At 38.0% G+C, this 18266-nt stretch overlaps 3 protein-coding genes across 4 annotated transcripts; 1 reads left to right on the top strand and 2 right to left on the bottom strand.

The window, feature by feature from the left end:
• Positions 1-40: 40 nt before the first annotated feature.
• Positions 41-3592, bottom strand: LOC100179410 (proteasomal ubiquitin receptor ADRM1-like). The gene is made up of 10 exons (XM_002131324.4): positions 3390-3592; positions 2940-3069; positions 2654-2751; positions 2298-2423; positions 2036-2114; positions 1760-1868; positions 1462-1568; positions 1112-1173; positions 485-686; positions 41-174 (listed from the first exon to the last, which is right to left on the bottom strand). Exons 1-10 carry the CDS (start codon positions 3465-3467, stop codon positions 98-100), a joined length of 1068 nt encoding a protein of 355 aa, XP_002131360.1. The 5' UTR covers positions 3468-3592; the 3' UTR covers positions 41-97.
• Positions 3593-8023: 4431 nt separating this feature from the next.
• Positions 8024-9750, bottom strand: LOC778542 (transcription factor protein). The gene is given in 3 exon segments (NM_001078188.1): positions 8024-8506; positions 8577-9195; positions 9272-9750. Coding segments are annotated over 3 exon segments (1137 nt in total). The 5' UTR covers positions 9668-9750; the 3' UTR covers positions 8024-8384.
• A 5248-nt stretch (positions 9751-14998) lies between these two features.
• Positions 14999-17772, top strand: LOC100181763 (testicular haploid expressed gene protein-like). Of its 2 annotated transcripts, XM_026840738.1 has the most exons (6): positions 14999-15115; positions 15183-15218; positions 15499-15615; positions 15933-16164; positions 16483-16705; positions 17359-17772. In XM_026840738.1, exons 2-6 carry the CDS (start codon positions 15203-15205, stop codon positions 17521-17523), a joined length of 753 nt encoding a protein of 250 aa, XP_026696539.1. In that variant the 5' UTR covers positions 14999-15115; positions 15183-15202; the 3' UTR covers positions 17524-17772. The 2 variants fall into 2 exon arrangements, with proteins under 2 accessions (XP_026696539.1, XP_002126454.1); XM_002126418.5 differs by having other exon boundaries at positions 15000-15218.
• The last annotated feature ends 494 nt before the right edge of the window (positions 17773-18266 follow it).

The raw sequence follows: 18266 nt of genomic DNA, 5'->3' as shown, positions 1-18266 counted from the left end.
ATAACACAATTTACCCGCATGGGGGTATATGGACTATCAATTCCTGTTTTGTTAATGCAGTTTATTCATTGTAGTCACATTGCAATGAAAAGATCATTTAATCGACTGACATGTGTTCTTCCTCTTCTGGCTTCTTCTCGGATTCTTGCATGGCTTTTGCGAAAGCTTCTACATCTGTATGTGATGGAAAGTGACATCAATTTTTGAAATTATGAAAACTTGCTTTATCCTCACGTGGCCGGAAAACAACAGTCCTAATAACTGCTCATACACCTCGCCAGAGATTTAAATTTTATTAAACATTTTGAAAAGAAGTAACATCACATTCAAAAAGATTTTGTTGTTTACTAAAATATACTTTTAAATGTTTTTGCATTTTATTTATTATTTGCAGCAGTTGGCGTATCACAAAAAGGTTATAATGAACGTTTTAACACTTTCTCTGTAGAAAAAAACTGATAACGAAAATTAAATAGAAACTTACCTCCTTTGCTTGCTGCCAACTGTGCTGCCTCTGGAAGTCCAAACTGAGCAAGTACAGGGGCAAGATCACCGGCTGCAAGAGCCGATCCAAAGTAGGAGATGGCTTGTCGCAACTGAGGAGAACGAACCGTTTCTCGCAACTCCTGCTCAGTTGATGTGAATTCTTGACCTTCTGGGAGAAACGGTTTCAATCGCTCTTGGACCTATGAATGTAAAGTTAAATATTCTGTAACTTCTGCTACCACGCATAATGGTAATTCCCTGATAAAAACTTTCCAGATGACTGAGAAACAGCCGAAATACGCTAGTTTTTTTTTTTAAAGTTAAGTATTTAGCAAGTTATGAAGATTTTAAACGAAAAATTAATCACAGTTTAAAATAGAAGAATGTAATGGCATCACATTTCATTGTTTAGTTAAAACGCTCCAGACTGTACATTTTGAGATTCAACAATGTTTTGCAGATTTTTTTGTAAAATATTTATTTAGTTATTTTAGCTTCTTAGTAGTCTGCATATTTTTAAAAAGTTATGAAGATTAACTACAAGAATGGGTACAGTCTACATATAAAAGCAGTAAGAGATAATCTGCATTTAAATAGGTAAGGTTTGGATAGTGAGAGATATTACCTTTGGATCAGCAAGTATAGGAATCATTGCAGCAGGGGTGATAGCATCTGCTAAGTTAATATCTGTAACAAATACTGTGAATAAATGAATGTAACTTGATTTATCCTCGCATGTGTGGAAAATTTCAGGAGTAATTACACAAATTTTTATACACCCTATGCCAGCTTACAAGTTACTATGTATGTTATATTTTGGGTGATCATTGTTTGAAGTATTTTTTCATTTTTTTTTCTGTATGGCTGATTATCGATTTGCTGCTAGTCCCCCCTTCTCCCTTGTTTTAATTATTCTGATCTTAGTTAAAAATCTATGTTATGTAAAATACTGCATATTTTATCCTAATTAATTACGTTTTGGCTCCGGCTTTGGAGCTCCCATTTGGGATAAAATATCTTGCAGTTGACTCAACTGAACACCAGGCTGTGATGCTGTAGTAGTTGTTGTTGTTGTTGTTGCACTGAAACATAAAAAAAATTCTATAATATACAACATGGTACACAAACACAAATTTATTTTTTTCTACACCCCTCGACATAATTTTTTTTTTGATTTTATGGTTTTTGAACAAAACTCTAAACCCCTCAGGCTGCGCCACTGGATGCGACTCATGTGAGTAATAAAAAAAATATTTCTTCATTGAAAACTCACGCTGGAGCAGGGATTGTATCAGCTACGGTGGAACGCTGAGGTGTGACAGTTGTTGTGGAACGTGGTGAAGAAGTTGTTTGATTTCGTGAACTCCGGGAAGTGGAACGACCTTAAAGGAAAAAAATTTTTTTTTTATTTGGGTTTTAGTAGCAAAGATTAAGAAAAATGCACAATAACAAACTGACAAAATATGGTGACAAATTATAGTCACAATATTTTAAGAAAAAAAATCTATATATGTTTAAGTAAAATTCAATATCATTTAGTTAAACTTACCTGGACTGAGTAAATTACCAAGCCCTCCACCTGCCATAAGTTGAAGCAACTGCTGTTGGTCCATGTTGTTCAACAAATCCTAAAACAAGTTACTTACATTGAAAGAACAATTTTGTGTCACTGTGTTTAACTTTTGAAAAATTGAACCATGCAGTTGCAATACCCATTAGACAGTGTGACATATGCAGCGTCAAACTGTTTTTAGTTAGTTTTTTTAACACTTTTTGCAAAGTATAAAAAACATAAGAGACTGATGTAATACCTGTATGTTGCCATCCATTCCCCCAAGATCTGCACCAGAGCCTGAACTTTGTCCTGGTTGGGGAGGATTGTTCAAAGAATCGTTCACTTTCTTACAAAACTCTTCATCCTTGTCTGTCTTGGGTTCCTGAAAAATACAATGATTTAAAAAATAAATTTTATTTGAAAAATGACTATACAAGTTTTAGTTATTATACTAAAAATTAGAGTGGATTCAAAAAATAAAAATTTCATTTATTTTCTAAAATTGTATACTTTTCAATTTTCCGAATTCGCCGTTTTTACAAGCAGGAATCACTTTTAGCCATATTGTTGGTGGTAGTATATAGTTTTATTTATTGCACAGTTACATTGTACCTGCATCCAAAAAAACAATTTCCGGCTTGTTGACTTGAAAGTGAGCAGGAAGACTCTTCCTGTTGTGCACTGGGCAACTTTCTTCAGCTCACAATCATCTAAATAATATAATCTGTTAAAATAACAATTCCGTTTAACTGAATATGGTAACAATTATGCTCATATATTTTATGTCCAATGAAAACCGAGGATGTAATATTTGCGGAGAGAAATTTTGTATGTTTGGATGTTTTAAAAATTTCCACTGGTCACCAGCTAAGGTATTTCTACAATTTCAAAACACAACCTGGAAAAATAATAAGATCATCTTCAACTCTTCCACTTGTTCGATCCTTCCAGCAGAAATGCATTAAGCTGTCTTCGGCTTGGTAAACGTAAACAAGACCCTTTCTCTTGTCTGGTGATACTGTGGTTCCCTGAATTAATAAACAAAACTACTTAATTTTTCACTGCGAAGATTTATTACATGTATTAAGTTGTGCAAATCTATAAATTATCAACGTTCAAAATACAAATATTAAAAGCACATGTGATATTATGTTTATCGGACTCCCTAATTATGTAGCATTTATAATAACTAGTTCGTTAAATACCTAAATAATGCCAAGGCAAATTTATGTTACGTTGTATGCTGCCTGCTAGCAGTTATAATTTATCAAACATACAAATTTATTGCTATTGACTAGTACTATAATGGTGTATAACATAGTACATTTTAAAGTTAAAATATTTTCACCTTTAAATGCATTTTCCCGGCACGAAACTCGACCAAGTTTTTGCTGGAACTTCTTGCAGAGTTTCCGAATAAAGACATTGTTGTATAGCAGATAAAACAGCGTACGAATCAATTAAAAATATTCTAACCAAATAGAATAGAAACCTAAAACAAATAGAAACCTAAACGACGTAACGTTTAAACATTATATCAAGTAAAACTAGCTTCCACATCACTTTATATTCGTTCACAAACACAAGTTGTTAAATAAAAGAAAATGAAATTTTGACAAGTCATTTATCGGTCATGCATGACCACTTTGGTGAGAAACATAGACATAGTAAACGGTAAAATACAAAGTATGTCTAGTGAATTCGGTGCAAACCGTTTGTAAATGCAATAATAAGATTTTGTTACGATTTGGCAGGGTAATATGTTTTATTTAATAGTGGTAAGTTGTTTTAAGGATGTTAAATTGAATTGAAATACATTTACCAAGTATTTTTTCGCCTTTGTCAACTCTCTTGTCCTTCGTTATCGTGAGCGAAAAGACGAAGTAAATGTCATTCATTCATTTTTTCCAAGTAACGCGTACAAGGTATGATTGGGTGACTGTTAATATTTTAAAGACTGCTGGTTATTGTCGCTCAGCTTGTTTTGTATGAACACAACCAAAATAAATGCCACAAAGAGCTTCGAACTCGATAACCTATGGTTGCACTTGTAAACCACTGTGCTACGGTGACAGACGTGGATGTTTAACATATTGTACACTGGGTAATTTGCTTTCAAATTAGCTTAAGTACCACGGCCACTGCAGTCATACATACACATATGCAAAGAAAACAAACCGTGACCTGCGTCACACTTCTCTTTACACCATACACACGAAGAGCAAGTGTTAGCTGTCCTGTCTCCGGACCGAACATTTTAGCATACAAATTATTGGTATGTTTCTCCACTATAAGTCTACGTTCAAATGTGTGTGTTAGCAACATACTTTAGTACCACACACATGGAGACCTTCCCGATGATTTTGATGTGTTTGCAGATACCGATATTTTGACAGCCTTTTTAACCGTGAACTTGCCACAATGATCGATAGGTGGCGGGGTTAACTGACAAATGTGTTTATGCGATTTTAAACTGTCAGAATTGACCTCAAATCCTCCGAGACAATGGTGCGATGGGCCCACACAGATCACAAGCTGTTGTCACAACAGCCGGCATTGCACCGATGCGTGAAATGTACATGCATCGAGTCCTGTCTCAATGAAGATTGATAATCTGTTGGAGTTGAAAATGTTAGAATAAGCACCTACACGCAGCTAAACCAATACCGGTATTACTTAACGGGAAATAGGATTAATTATCCCGACATCATCTGCACATAATGAAACTACGCAATACAGTAGGGTGGCAAAAGATGGGACACCTTTTCCTTCCATTTTCTCGTCCCAATTAGAAGTAAACAAAGAAAAATTAAAAAATTATAAACCCATATTTTCACGGCTCACATGGGCCGTTTATAATTGTTTCAAACCCGATCAGGATATTTGGATATTATGTGCTAAAGGTGGTCCATCTTTCCACAAAGTACTATATATTTTTGGCTGAATTTTTCTTTATAAATTTCCACACCAACAAAGCTGAGGTACGTTGTGGGGGGTGCTGCGTAAAGTAATACGATCAGGTTCCTCGCTCCCATGACCGGATTACATGCAGTTGGCCTCGATCGGTTACAGGACTGGCGACAATTCTCTGTCTCGAAAACATTCCTCGCGACGCTTCTATCAACCCGTGTATTCCGACAGTTCTCTATCATTTTAACTGCGTGGCGCTTATATAGGAACCGAGAGTTATACCCGTCGTTTAACGCTGCTTTTGAAACTAATTTTGCCATAATGAAGAAACATTAGAAGCAACCCATCAATCACCAATCTGTTTACGTTCAAAAGTATTTCATATTAGGGTAACATTGACCAGTGTTTCCACTTAAAATCAAAACAAATAAAGTAAAATACTGATTTAGTTTTAATCCTACAATCAGGGACAGCAGCTATAGCAAGTAGGGTGTTTGCGTCAAGAACGTAACTTCACTTTTTGATTCGATTTAACTTGACTATAAATAACGTTTAAGTCGATATCAAACCCGTGTGCTCTATTTTTACAACACAAGTGAACAAGTGCAAAAGGGAACACTCGCTTACAGATAAGGTTAAGCCGACGTGCGAGGTTTACGAGCGACGAGCCGCAGAAACTGCTACAAATCGGATTTCTTGACCTCAGTACAGCGTGAAGCGTTGATGGAGCCACTTGTCTTCCATGCCAACCGAATCCATCTGTCAGTGGCTGGACACTGAACAGTGTTGCCAGTTAGGTTTCAAATTTCACTAAATATTTGTAAACACTGTTGACTAGGAATTATAGTAAAATTAAATTAAAATTAGACAATAGCGTTTTTCAGTCTTCCGCTTTTTTAAAGTGGAGTTTGCGAGGTGTAAGCGGTCATCCACATACGGCCGTTTGCGCTGGTCATTCTCTGTGGGAGCACTGACCATGTTATGGCCAATCTAACCCGTACAGTGTTACACAGTGATCGTATTGTCACGACACAACGACATTTCCGACTCGCCACTGCAAAATCGGGTGTGACAAACTGGAGAGTTTTAAAACTCTGCGGGCAAACGACGTCACGCCGAGTTAATCTGAATGAATTTCCCCACGCTACCTAATACCCTTAAGTCAATAAATATACGGACATAGTAGCGGTTTTTATAAAACTGCAAGTAAACACAACACTGTCTTTATATACAAAACATTTAACAATACGTGTTGTTGGCGACTTTACTGAAAGATTGTGTTGATATTAACAAACGATAGTTAATAACTGCATCAGTATTAAACATTACCAGCATAAACGTAGATACAAATATTTTAAACTCGAATGACAGCTAAACGCAGCCCTCGCCACCATCGACGTGGATCACCCACTTACATTGTTGGTATTGCAATAAAAACAAACTTCGGACGTTGCCTGCGTCGGCAGTCGTCTTAAACTTGCCAATCAACGGGGATTTAAATTCTACACCACCAAGGTTTAAATCGCCATTTTCTAAATCATTAAGCCTACAGTGGTTTACTGTGACGATCTTGATACATATAGGCAGTGGAGAGGAAAGTCGATCCACGCCGCATGTTTACGAAAATTCGTTCCGCAGTGCCAAGCAAACAAACCGCGGGTCGACGCTGTTTGCCAGGGGATTCCCCGTCACCCACACCGCCCCCCTTCCCGCTCATCCCAATCCAAACAACCCCATGCGCCTCTGTGTGCTCACAAAGTATCTGATACATCTTGTTCATATTTACTTTGTATGTGTCCGATGCACTTGAGCAAATTTACCTTGGCGCTTCCCACGTCCGCTTCCAGCCCGACGTGCTGACGTCGACGTGACGTCGGACGCGCGCCTGCCTGGTATCGAGATGGTCGAGATAAAGCGATCTTATCATTTGGTTAGATGAACCCTGGACGCAACGCCACGCGCCAAGGTCAAGTGAAAGCAACAACATGTCACACCACCCGCAAGCAAACAATCGCTTCTCGGTAAGAGCGACTGAGCATGAGCGGCTCCAACCATCCTAATAATGTAATCCCACAAGTGGTTGGTAAACACAAAACTCATAAATTACTGAACCGCACGTAAACCGAAACGTAGTCAGTTTACAGGCATATAAAAGAAAAACGACCACGAAATAAGTCAAGCCCCAGCAGCACACGTAGTTATTCTGTCGAAAAATAGCAATCAGCTGAAAAATTAAACCAAAATCATTCGTCCAAATTTTTGCTGAACCATATCGCTGAAGTTACCACATCTATCCACGCGATTTATTATCTGTAGCTAAAATCCACCTTGTAATCCTTGTAACCGAGCATATCATATTCGGGGCATACAGAGGGTAAATAACTCCCGCCACTGCTTTTGCGTTGCTACATTCCTATGAAAATATGCGAGAAATACCCCGGAATACACTTTAAAATGTTGGCTCACGGCTGCAAGAATGTATAGTATACCGGTTATATACAACAGGCTATACACGACATTAAAATATTATTATACATTTTATTTATTTTCATCTTAATATACCAGAGTGGGGGAAAATGGGACACCGTTTCATTTCATTTTCCCCTCCCATTTGGTGATAAACGTATGCACATTTAAAAATGTTTTAAAACTTTATCCTTACGACTCCCATATACCGGTGTTAAATGTTAAAAACACGATCAGGATATTTGGATATAATGTGCTAGAGCTGTCCCATCTCACCCCACATTACTATAAACGTAATTGCATATAATTTTTGAGTTAAAAAACCTTTGCCATATTTAGCTATGAACCTATGATATAGCTACGCGAAACACCGATGTCCTGTTGGGGAATTTCTACCAGGGTGGGCTATCTAGCCTGCGTAAGTGAGACGTATGGCTGTTTGACGCACTTATCAGTTTCGGTCTTCGTCCTCGTGACTGCTGTTTTATGCTTGTACTTCTTAGCTTTACCAGAACAACAGAAAACAATACGAAATACATCTACCTGCGACGCATAAATGCACGCGACTATAAGAAAATTGAAAAGTTTTAAAGACATATCAAAATGTATAAGAAACTGTCCTTCTATTTCGTTAACTTGCGTACACACAACGTGGTAACCAACAAAAGTACATTGGGAGAGGAAATTTGAAATTTCATTGAATATATCCTATAGTTGCCGCTTGGTACACCAGCACGCCCGAAAGCGTAACTTTGTCGACTTCAAGAAATGGATCAACCTCTTGCCTAATACCAGAACCCATGGCGTGCTTCGCCGAAATAAGAACCTCAGTCATTTGGGTCGTATACAGTTTCAGTTTGTACGGCTGGTAGATATGAAATTGGTGAACGATTTAAAATTGAAGAAATTCGACACCTGATATTTATCGCTTAAAAAGTTTTTAAGAGTCACGGTTTTGTTGATGACGTCATGGGGAAGCCCCCAGGCTGATAGGGCTGTTGTCCGACTTGAAACCGTCAGAGTCCCCGCCCCGAGTTTCGAAACCGTTTCTACTTGTTTGCGGTCTTGGATATCGGGCAGTTGCATAAGCTGGAATAAGAAAACATTTTATATTACAAAGCCGAAGGAAAAATAAAAATAGATGCACCTTTATTCTTACCGTCTTTTATGTGCGAATGTGCAGTCATAAAATTTGTTTGAAACGAGTCGGTTACGTCACGGTTCTCGCATCTTTGCCTGGCGATGACGTCACTCGAATCGTAGTGACGTGAGCAGTCGCTTGCTTCGGTATAACGCTGGTTCTCGTATTGATAAAACCGATTTAGGTCACAGTTTTGCCAGCCGTAGTAGTTTCGATCGCATTCGACAGGGGAAGGCAGAACCTCGTTGTTAATTGATGAATGCTGAACTTGTGGATGTGTGTTGCTTCGAGTGTGGTGGCTTTGGTATATATTGTCATGTCCTGCGTATGAACATTGAACGTCTTTGAATCTGAGGTTCTGCTTTTGCAAATGTGTTTGCGTGCTGGATGGCTGTTTCGATTCGGCAAATGAACATTGGGAATCGACCAGCAAATCTTGTGCAGCACGAAGCACGTTGTTTCCGGATGTTGCCTTTTCAGTAAGTTGATTCTGTTTATCTTCTATCTTCTCCAACTTGTCCCCCTCTTCCCCTTCTGCTGCTTTCCTCTTCCGCTTCTTCCTTTTTGCCTCTTTATCCAAGCCGAGCATATCCTGTAGTTGTTTGATATACTGAATCGCTCCTCTGAGTGTCTCAACCTATAAAATAATCCAAAATGATGTTCCATAAGTTGTTAAAATACAAACATTTTGATTTCAACATTTTGTTAAATACCTTGCTTAGTCTTTTCTCCGCGTATTCGTCCGGAAGATGCTCGCGCAACCTTGCGTAGCCTTCATTCACACATTTTACTCGCTGCCTCTCGCGTTCGTTCCGCTTTCGGATAAAAGCCGGCTCGAATCCGTAATCGTAGACGCCGTAAGCAGCATGGAAGGGTAGATACGGCAACCTGGATGCGAAAGCTGCAGGATCTGATGCGTACTTCGGGTCCAGGTAGTTCTCAATGCCGCCAGCGAAAGCAGGGTGGATTGACTGGAAAAATAAAGCTTCGCGGGAAATGGCTGCTGGGTCAGAATACGGTGATGGGGGGTAACATGATGGGTCATGATGTTGCATTGGGCCCGAGTTCATCATATGATGGTGCATTGCACTGTAAGCGGAGTTGTCCATATTCAATTCTTTTCAAATGTGATACTTTAAATATTCAATTCAGAGTAAGTTTTATGTTGCTACTTCAGTAATGTCGATATTTCCTGAACCCTGGAAAAACAATGTTTGGTAATTTACTATTGGGTATATAAGAGCTCCGAAATACCGAACCACCTTGAAGTAATCGACCAATCATTGCCAAAACACTCACAGTTGTTGTGGTGTGAGGTTACTCGAGTTTTAAAACACGGTCCAAGCCGCAATGCTGCAAACGACAGTTTACGGTTATTTTGACATGGGTTTTACTTGATAATAATAGTCAAAAATAGTGATGAAGGTCATTTTGTGGACAAGCGTCATTACCGACTATTTGACATGCGCTAAACGCGACATCGGAAATTACTAGAATTTACGCCGCGCCCGGCAAGCCGAAACACGGCTGACAGAGACAACGGCGTCGGGCGCTACGCTGTTTAGTTTGTAAACAACGGTGTGACGGTAATCCGAAGGAACAGATGCGGTTATTGGTAAAGAGATAAACGATGCTAAACCATCCGTTTCTTAGCGAGGCTATACACTCAATACAGCTACAAGTTCTTCGTGTTGCGTCGTCGCCAATAAAAGTCAAGTTAAAAAACATTTTTTCAAAATGGCGAAGTATTGCGTGACGTTCGTTTTTTTCGGAACGTTTGTTTAAACTACAACAATTTTACAGCATTTCCTAAAAAGTCGTTGTCTACACTGTTTCATAATTTTAATCGCACTTTTTTTAATTTATTACCGTAATTTTATCTCGTCGACTTGGACAGGATAAACTATACAGCGGGAACAAACGTGTTAAAAATAAATCATGAATTCTAAAACACCAACAAATTTCACCTACAATAAAGTTACAATGCAAAAAATCAGAATACAATACATCGCTGGTTTTTACCGAACGCCATATTTTTTTTATCTTAATAAAAAATATAATGTTGGGGGGTAAGATCTACACGTTATTCGTAAAGACACAGTTAAATAATTTTGTAAACAGTTATTTTGTTTCGTAACAAATGGGACGATAAAGAAGGTAAAAACATGAACCATATTACCTCAACCCAACAGAAAGCAAATGTGGAAGCGAAGAAATTGAACAACCAACAGATTTTAGACACACATATACTTGTAAGCAATATTAAGCACGAAGCTGCAGCAATATAGAACTCAAAACATAGAAGCCAAGTGAATGTTCAACTCTGTATTTTAACTCTTTTTGTAAGTTAAAAAACCTAAAAAACTTGACTTGTTTAGGTTTCTGGTGGGAGCTTATCCGGTTTTGTAAATTTCACAACCGCAACAACAAAAAGCGATGTTAGTGAACACAATAAAACAAATTTAGGCACATGGAGATATAAAATTTAAAAAACTTTGGTAAAAAACTAAGCGCCCCTAAAAAATGGAAGATGGCTATAATAAAAGTGTCAATACATGCGTTTTAAATTTTCTAAAAACGTGTCACCACTTCGTTAAAACCGCAAGTTTGTACCTGCCTAGAAAAACTAATTTGCTAAACAAAACTGTGACGTACAAGAACAGCATTTCTGGCTAGATGAAAATTGCGAGGCGAGTTGTGACAACGTAACACTTGAACAACTACTGATCGAGAGCACTTTCACTCACTATTTCTTTGTTTCAAATATCGAAATTGGATCCTGCTGCTAGACGTACATTCGTTTCAAAATAAAATACAAGTGCCACAGAAATCAGCAAACTTGTTTTGCACCGATGTTTTGCCGCTTAAAGCAATAAAAAGGAAATTTCCATGCACATTTACAGATAATATAGGCCGAGACATTCTGTACCTTAAATTCTTGCATATAACTATTTACTACATTCTGATATAATAATAAATAATCTCATAAGATAACTGTCCGCCATTTTTGTAAATACAAAACGTTTCCGTCTCAACACGTATGCTTCATGACCAAACAATTATGTTTTGTGATGTCATACTTGCACGACAAAAACATTTCCGGTAAAATATTTGATTAGCACCTTACTCAAACTTCAGTTCACCAACAAAAATCCACAGCTTATGTAATTTCCTAAGCCTTATATAATGCAAACTCGTATTCGATCTGTTTTCATTAAAATAGTTTAGCTAAGCCCTTCATTGTATGGTTTCGCCAAAGTTCGGCATCTGCTGCGATAACGTTTCGTACTCCATACATTGACGAGGTACAGTCTTAACCACTGAAATCGAAAACCGAAAAATCGACTGTCTTGACCTCGCCTTCTCTGCCTGGAATTCCGCGGACCCAAGCACACCCCCTATACTCCGTGAAACCGAAGCCCAAAACTGACCAAATGCGGCGTCTCGCTTCGTGTTCGAGTAACCGGAGACGTTTTTTTTCGCGTTTTTACCCAAGAACCGCTGCTGCTCTACAAACGGGCTCAGCGGAATATTTTGTTTGTTTTTAAAAGAGGGTTAATTTTTACAGGAAATATTACACACCGGCTGGTTATTTTAAAAAATTAATCCCACTTTCATTAAATACAGATTTTATTATGTTAAAATTAAAATTCCACAGTCAAACTTTATCATATACGTATCACAGTGCTATATTACCCGGAATTTATTCTAGCAGCACTTTTATTTTCAGCAATTAATTCTGATATCACATCTGTTGTTTACCACCCTCATCCTACTTCAATACAGCCGGGTCTCCACTTTATGTTATACGACTCATAACTAATAGAAACTTGTCCAGAAATTTTCGCTTCGTATATTACATCTCCGTGTACCTCCTCCAGTGTTGCCGCAACAAAAATACCTTTGTTTTAGATCAACATAAATAGCAGATATTTTTATTTAAAAAATTCGGGTCAAATCAAACACCATTTTATTTTCAAATTAACTATCTCAGTAAAAATTATACAATCTATAGTGTTTACAATGTTTTAACAGATTTTGTTCGTTTTGCATCACTGTAATATCGATAGATACTTGATTTTTGTCGGGAACATCGAACTCTTTGCTCGGTCGCGCTTTCGTCTTGTTCTCGAGGGTTCTTGAATAAAGAGTTGTTCACATCGTTGTATGGATCATACCGATAGCCGTGCAGTGTTGCCAGTTTATTGATAACCGTTAAAGATGTGAAATATGATCTTTATAAGTTAGTATTAGACTGCTACAATTTTTTTATTATTAAAAAATATTTTAAATTAAAAATTATCATGTTTTAAAAAAATTCGGAAACACTATATTTTCGAAAAGCCTTTGAAATGGCGGCACGACTTTAGAACGATTTTTAGCCTCAACACAAATACTTAAAATATAAGCCGTCTACTATCAGGCCATAATATTTGATCGCTCCGAACTGTGGAATATACATGTTATATTTTAACTTTTTATACAACATTTTTTGTGTAAATATATTTGCAAAAAGTAACACTGCTCTTAAATATTTGTATTTATCAAAATAAACTGAACTGATGGATTATGAGGGTGTAAAGTTACGTGTTGTAAAAATTAGACGAGTGTCTGAACAGACACGTTCGTGTTTTCTTAACACTGCGGCGAATAGACGAAAACCAACTTTTGGCATTTGGGAACGCATTTTCTGCATTGTAGTGATGTTGGTTCACTGCTTTGTGTAATCAGCCCGCACATTGAGATACCTCGACCCCTCTTGCCGCTTCGGCGGACAACTTTCCCTCCGATCTCCGCTGTTATCAGCGTAAGCAGTCGGTGTGACCTTTACCAGTTCACCGAAGCGACCCCGAACCACGGCACGAGCATAACGTTGGCTTGGTTCAGTGCTTAATCGGGGCAACTGATTCAGATTTGAGATGGGGGATCGGTGGTTGCGGATACTTTATTTCGGACTTAAAAAAACATGTCATATTGAATCTATGTATACCATTAATAGCACTTCGTTATACGTAAAACGTATAATTTGCTTTTATAACACACGACTGAGCAAAACGTGCCAACATTTTGCTGCGCTTTTGAGGTGCAACTTTAATTTCGTATAGGAAGACCATGAATACAACAGCGCTATACACAGATAAAAGTTTTCCGGATCAAGCTGACCGCTAATTAGCAACCACGACGAAAATATTTCGTTGGAATTTAAATCTAGTTTAAGTCGATTGCATTCCGTGTTCGGCCAAGTGGTGGTGCAGAAGAGTCGCCCGGCAGGCGAAGGTCTATTTGCCTTTGGGATTTTATCGTAGGGTTCCTTGACGTTGACTCAAAGGATAATCCTATAGGAGGGTTAAGCAGGGGGCGAGAGGGAATCATTTTCTTTGTTGTGGGTGGACATGGGCTTCGACCCCAATATATATATCAACAAAAATATGAAGTTACATCAATCTGTGTATTTTGTTTGGCATGGTTGCTCTACTTCGAGCGCCCTTGCTTTCCAACAGACAACAAAATCATTGATGCACGTAAACACTATACAAACCCGTAAACAGCGGAACTCTTGTTTTGCTAAATGCCAAAAGCAAGCCAATGTGGACGTACACACCCAGGAATATACACAATAAACAAAGCAACTTGAGTAGTCGGATAATTTTCCCACCAAATCCCACTGACCGTGGTCACTGGTTTGCTGACACCACTGGGTCTTATTTTTCCACATCATCGCTTTCCGCCTATCGGGCCATCTGCCAACGGTCTTGACCCGTTCACTTGCGGTGGACAATACTGGGACCGAGTTGCGTGCATTTGATTTGTTTGGGTTAAATAACACAACCGAGTGGACGCGAAAATTCACTAATGAAAATTCCACCCCGTTTATAGCTCATTACGTCACCACTTAATTTGCTTTCGGTAGTGTTGGGCAAACAAACAATGCGACCTGTTTAGACCGTCCATGCGTATCCTAAATTATGCAAAGTCGTATAAAATTACCAAGATCACCGGTTGATAGAGTTTGCTAATGTTAAATGTTGTCTTTGTACACGTAACTTATTTGCGGTTGTGTTTCGAAAATGACTATCTGCATTAAAATATAAGAGAAACGAGGTAAATTTAGCATTTTAATTATAGAGGCAAGTTTATGGAGTATTTGATTGATGAGCTGTCAATTATATCAGATTGCATCTGTACGTGCAATGGAAATTGAGAAGGAGTGCCAAGAAAAAACATACATCATTCATCAACCAAAATACCGTAAATATGCTCTGTCGATCGTTAACAAGCACTAAATAAGAAACCGGCGAAACTATTTTATCTTCAGAAAACTCCATACCAGCAAATAAATACAACAATTTTGTAATAGGCAATGAAATGTTATCTCTGTGATTGTATGCTATATCTATGGTTTCCATGGACGCCAACACGCGCCGAATTGGGATAAAGTTTCTTGTCTGCTCGCCCGCTTATAATACCTTTCATTGTTAGTCGCGGAGGGTTGGAAATACCTGTTGTTCCTCTGTTTACATCTAACCTATAAACCCAAACACTTAGGAGGGCCACAGGTGTTTTATATCCACAAGTATTCTTAACCGTGTTTAACTTAAATACTTTTTTCACTTCGAATTTCAGAAGCGCCAAACGTAAGGACAATGAGCGTAGAATCAGGTAAGGTTTTAGTAGAAGTAGTAGAAACATTGTAGAGAAAAATATTGCATATTTATATATATTATATTTGTGTATTCGTTCCTATTCTGCCCATTATATTTTCAAAAATATTTGCACCAAATTTTGTGAGCGCGTGCCGCTTTCGATGCGGCCTAATTAAGAAAAGAAAGTAGATAGCCACTTGTAGTCCTCACGAAGTGAGCACCATGTCCCACTGTTGTTTAACGATACGCGAGGAAAGCGCTTGGTAAAGCTAATCGTTTGTGCCCGACTTTTGAAGCGACGCGACGCATTGATGAATTGGCTCAGTGCAAGAAGACGCCACCTGGTTTTATCGAGGACAGACGGTCTGTGTATTGGGTGGATAAGAAGCCGCCACAACCACCCACTGTATTCGGTAAGATTTTACTGTAATATAAACCCCTATGTGGCTGAGGTAATTCCTTATGTTTGGTGTACCACTATATTTTTCACACTATTTTTGCTGTGTCAGTTGTAACATAGGCACTGGCGAAGCCGTCATGTTTCGTGTGAGGGATAGAATAAAATGTAACCTGATATATAATTTCAAATGTAATAAAATATGTCTGCTCTGTAACAAATTAAAACGCGCCATGTTTTGACACAATATAGTGGCCCAACGCAGTCAAAGAAATAAAACATATTTTCTTACACAACATACGTTGCTTTAAAGCCAGAATATTCTACTTTCAGCTGTAAGTGAGCGATTGGAAGAGTTAGTTAAGAGCAAGTCGGGCCACAGAGACTTTGTACCGGACCGCCCATCTCCAATCTGGAAAGTTCCAACCGCTGCTTTACATTTCCCGGAAAGAAGAAGGTTGAAACAACTTGCTCAACCTAAGCCGTTTCACCAACAGTGGATACCAATGCGCTCAGCTTACACGGTCGTAAGCGAATCCGCTAAACAAGGAGCGCCGACAAAAAGGCAAGCTGCTTGTTGATTGTTTTATACGCTGTATATAGTAGGTTGGGGTAAATTGGTCCAAGTTTTCTTTCTTTTTATCGCTCATTTGGTAGTAAATAAAGAGAATTAATAGAATTATATAACCGTATTTTCACGACATTAAAAGAGCGTTGTTAACTGTTGTAACACCATGAGGAAATATAAGTTTTACACAGTACTACTTATCAAACACACGCGAAGGCCCTAATTATGGATATCTATTTGAACTTAGCATTTATAACTAAGAGTCATATCATTGCATGCTTACAAAATGCAAGCTGTTTTTGATTTCTTACACAGACTTATTGAACTTGCTCGACCGAAAACATACGATCCTCTACTTGTTAAATCGAACAGTTCGTGGGACTGGGGAGAGTGGAAAAGTGACATTCCCAAGGAATCGTTGAATCACGTCGCGTCTGGAAGATTGGAACAACTTGCCGAAGCGAAACCAACACCGAAATCTTACGAGGAAAATCGGGGAGTGATGTGGCCTGTATCTCTTGCGGCGAAGACAGCCGAGGTTATAGTATAATAAATTTATTTGTCTCTTTAATTACGGTAGCGAAGATTTAGAAATATTTGAAACGGAAGATAGGATATAGCGACAAAACAACAGTTATTGTCACAACACACTTACAATTAAAATAATACATCTAATTGCAAGAAATAACCGTTGTCCCAACATCTATAGGTTCATTTATTCGTTTAAATATTAATCAGCAGGGTATATATAGCGGACTTTATAGCATTTAATATCAAGTTGGCATTTTTGTTACTCATTCACAGTTATTTAAGTATTTGTTTAATCTGCGGTGAAAACGTTAATGGCAAAGTAAACTTTTTAGTCTCGTTTTCGATTGACTTTCAATCGAAACCTTATGATGTTTGCTTACCGGTTAAATGTAATAGGGTTGGGGGGAATGGGACACCTTTTCGTTCTATTTTTTCGTGCCATTTGTGTTAACACATTGTGTTAACACAGAACATTTAAAGATTTAAAAACATGTTCTAATGACTTCAATACACTGTTGTTAATTGTTTAGAACACGATCAGGATATTTGGATCTTATGCGCTAAAGGTGTCCCGTCTTCCCCACCCTATAGACTGTATTTAGTATAAAGGTAATGCAAGTAAAATTTACAACTAAACATTGATATATTCATTATTACCAGGCCAGCACACGGCAACAGCAACTAGCGAAACCGAAAACGAGGACAGCGCTTGACCAAGACTATGACCCTTACAAGGTTTCCTTCGCCGCAAGAAACGCCGTTGCCTCGCCGAGAATTGAAGAAATTGCCACCGCTATTCCACGCAAAGTGCGGGCGAAAAAGTAGACGCAAAATAAAGAACTGACAATTAGTTTAAGTGCATAACTGAAAAAGTGTTTATGGTTCTATTAATTTTGATAAACGCTTGCCTGTAGAGTTATATTTGCCACGCCGTTCTAATACTGCTATATAATGTTGCCTATGAGATGGATTATAGATTATATTGCCATAAGTGACTTGCTTAAACTGCGTTTTCGTTTCTAAATTGCCAAAGTTTTGTCGAAACTCGCCAATAAATATATATAGGTTTATTCATATTCCTTTTCATTTAGTGTAACTTATTTGACACGGTGTCGTTGAAATTAAATGTGAAAACGGGTCGTCCTATAAGATAGGAAATATGTTAATACTAAATTTGCTCTTGAAACGACAATCCAAAAACTCGAATCATTGTGAACTTAGCTAATTACGTCACAATGTTAACTGACGTCACAATCAGCCATCCGATCCTTGAAACTGATTGGTCAGATTGCTCAAGTGTTTGACGCCTCGCATCAGCTGGTTACCCCCGCCTTGATTACTTCGCGCATAAAAACGCTTCTTCCACTATGAGTTACCAAGTTCCAGTTTAGATAAAGTTGTCTACACGTTGGAAGGTTTCAAAATGATTGCTTGCAAGAATTGAGTTAAGTATTATTTCATTACATTGGTATTATAATATGTCATACTATTTACTATATAGCATATATTATAGTTTTGTACTATACAGTATTACCATTACAGTATTATATAATGTACAATGATATTAT

This window comes from Ciona intestinalis, chromosome 2 (assembly GCF_000224145.3).
Source record: "Ciona intestinalis chromosome 2, KH, whole genome shotgun sequence".
Classification (NCBI taxonomy): Eukaryota; Metazoa; Chordata; class Ascidiacea; order Phlebobranchia; family Cionidae; genus Ciona; species Ciona intestinalis.
The sequence above is the reverse complement of the archived record's forward strand: the minus strand, read 5'-3'. Positions and strand labels throughout refer to the sequence as shown.

What these genes read in the sequence shown, in the direction of transcription:
- LOC100179410 (XM_002131324.4), bottom strand. Translation starts at nt 3,467, where the DNA reads ATGTCTTTATTCGGAAACTCTGCAAGAAGTTCCAGCAAAAACTTGGTC. An exon ending in TGATCTTATTATTTTTCCAG is followed by an intron (nt 2,752 to 2,939) that starts GTTGTGTTTTGA and finishes TATATTATTTAG; the next exon opens with ATGATTGTGAGCTGAAGAAA. An exon ending in TCCAAAGCCGGAGCCAAAAC is followed by an intron (nt 1,174 to 1,461) that starts GTAATTAATTAG and finishes TATTTGTTACAG; the next exon opens with ATATTAACTTAGCAGATGCT.
- LOC100181763 (XM_026840738.1), top strand. An exon ending in CAAGGAGCGCCGACAAAAAG is followed by an intron (nt 16,165 to 16,482) that starts GCAAGCTGCTTG and finishes TTTCTTACACAG; the next exon opens with ACTTATTGAACTTGCTCGAC. An exon ending in TTGCGGCGAAGACAGCCGAG is followed by an intron (nt 16,706 to 17,358) that starts GTTATAGTATAA and finishes CATTATTACCAG; the next exon opens with GCCAGCACACGGCAACAGCA.